General features: G+C 57.5%; 1 protein-coding gene across 1 annotated transcript in view; it reads right to left on the bottom strand.

The window, feature by feature from the left end:
* The window catches only part of Ccdc8 (coiled-coil domain containing 8), a 2,788-nt gene extending 925 nt beyond the window's left edge, over positions 1–1,863 (bottom strand). Inside the window, exon 1 of the mRNA XM_029531665.1 lies at positions 23–1,863. Coding sequence (XP_029387525.1) covers positions 23–1,105 — 1,083 coding nt within the window. The 5' untranslated portion in view covers positions 1,106–1,863. The remainder of the gene's footprint in view (positions 1–22) is intronic.
* Positions 1,864–2,446: the final 583 nt, after the last annotated feature.

Genomic DNA, 2,446 nt, shown 5'->3' with positions numbered 1-2,446 from the left:
CTGCCCTTGGACTAGCTGTCACCTCTGCCCTTGGACTAGCTGTCACCTCTGCTCTTGAACTAGCTGCAGCCTCTGCCCTTGGATCAGCTACAGCCTCTGCCCTTGGACTAGCTACAGCCTCTGCCCTTGGACTAGCTACAGCCTCTGCCCTCTGGTTAGCTGCAGCCTCTACCCCCAGATCGGCTGCAGCCTCTGTCCCCTGGTTCTCTGCAGCCTCTGGGTGCTCCTCAGCTGGCATGCCTGTCTCCTGAGCGGAGAGTGGCACCTGCTCCTTCCTGCATCGTCTCAAGGAAACCCACTTGATCTTGGGCTTCCAGTGTCTGGTACCCAGCATCTGGTCGCTCCGGTCTCCAGTGTTTCTGGAGCTATCATCATCCGGACTGGCTTGGCTGTGTCTCATTTCTCCAACTCTCTCAGCTCCTGTGGAGGCCTGCTGGGGCTGGCCCACCTCGGAGCCTGATCTGGGTGCCCAGCCCTTCACCCTCTGTTTCAACTTCCCCCAGGACACCTGGCTAACATACTCCCGCCATCTGTCGGCCTTGGATGGCTGGGGCCCCAGGTTGTTCTCAAACATGGGCACTGGAAGATTGACTCGGCGTCGTGGAGGAGGCGCGCTGGGCTTCTCCCCACGGCGCAGGAAGGCCTCCACCAGCTCCTGATCATCCTCACTCTCCACATCGCTGCCCAGGAATTTGCTGCCCAAGTAACTGACCGGCATTTTGCGCACCTTCCTGGTCCTCCCGGAGGAGCTCCTGTTGCCTTTGACTTTGGAGGTATCGAAGTCACTCAACTCGCTGTCGCTGCCATTGCTGCTGTCATAGGTGCCTACAACCAGCCTAAGTGGTGGAGTGACCATCTGCGGGACTCTCCTCACTCTCGGCTCCTTGGCTCTTTTGCGGGGCTGGGGTGGGTGTGGGGTGCTCTTTTCGATGATACGGGCCACGTCTTCCAGGGTGCGGCCCTCCTCCTGCAAAAACTGGATTAGCCGCTCCCGAAACTCAGCTTCCTTAGTTGCAGGCTTGGAGATGACTCTCCACACGCCCCCAGCCAGGCGGACCTCCCGGGGAATGAGCAGATAGTCTACATCCTCCCCAATCTGCAACATCCCCACCGTGGAGTCCTCTTCTTTGCGGAACACCTTCCCGATTTTCTTAAAGGTGCCCACAGGCCTTAAGGCCTCCACTAACACGTCCAGATCGACATCTTTGCAGACGTCGGGGACACTCCAGAGGATCAGGCAATCGGGAGACGGGAGGAAGCCCCAAGGGAACCATCCCCCTACGTGGCTTTTCTCGAGAGTCTTTAAGATCTCCAGTGTGGATGCTCGGGTGGGGGGGCAAAAAGCCCAGACTCTTGGCTTCTAGTCTTGGGGAGGGGGCGGTGGAGAGTCCTAGCAACTCTGCTCACACAGAGTGTCTCCTCCCTGCAATTTTCTCTTCAGGCGACAAGTCCAAGTTGGCTCCCCCAACCCCCTCGAAGTTGTAGCAAGCAGTTTTCCAGGATGCTTACATGAACTGAAGCACGCTCAGTCCCGAGGCTCAAAGTTCAGTCCAAACTGGAATCGCCAGTGTCCCGGCTCCAAGTTGGGGTCCCACGAGCTCCGATCGCTTCTCCCTTGCCCCAGACACCAGAATACAGCTGAAAGTTCGTGGGCGGACTCTGCAGACAAAGACGACTCAGCGTGGCCTTTCAATATGGCGAGGCGCTTAAAGGCCTCCGCCCAGCCCCGAGGAGGGTCTCCCGCCCCCAGGCAGGCTGCCACCCGCTCCAAACTGACCTTGCGCTCAGTCTGCGGTGGAGCCGAGAGCCGCAGGAAGTTTCTGGGCGCCCTCCCCTCCTGGGTGAGGCCCACCTTCTCCTTCTCATCTTACACTCTAAGCCTGGGAAGACTGGCAGCGGGGCTGTCCACTCCCCTTCGGGGCAGCCTCCCTCTCCTCCCCCACAGAGGTGTGGCCGCCCCCCAGAACTGGGTGCCAGGGCTTCCCTTAGCTGCTGCCAAAACCCACGTCATCATCCTTCCCAAAAGGCAACGGGTCCCCAGCCTGCCATCCTAGACGTGCAAGCCCAAAAGGTGCGGATGCTGATGGCTCAAATTCTTTGAAGGCTAATGCAATTATGAACGTGCGTTTAGTGCGTTTAAAATTAAGTGTATGGGACCAGAGAGGTGGCCCAGTGGTTAGGAGCATGGGCTGCATTTATGTAAGACCTGGGTTTGACTCCCAGAACCCATCCGATGGCTCACAACCCTCTGTATTTCCAGTTCCAGGGGATCCAATACCCTCTTCTGATCTCTGTGAGCACTGCACATAAGTGGTATACACACACAAACACACACACACACACAAACACACACACACACACAGAAGACATTCATGTACACAAAGGGGGGGCACACAAGATAATCCAATGGGTAAAACCATTTGCCATGCAAGCCCTATATTGCCTG

Source organism: Mus pahari, chromosome 19, assembly GCF_900095145.1.
Source record: "Mus pahari chromosome 19, PAHARI_EIJ_v1.1, whole genome shotgun sequence".
Classification (NCBI taxonomy): Eukaryota; Metazoa; Chordata; class Mammalia; order Rodentia; family Muridae; genus Mus; species Mus pahari.
Note: the sequence above shows the minus strand (reverse complement) of the source record. Positions and strands in the feature narration are given on the sequence as shown.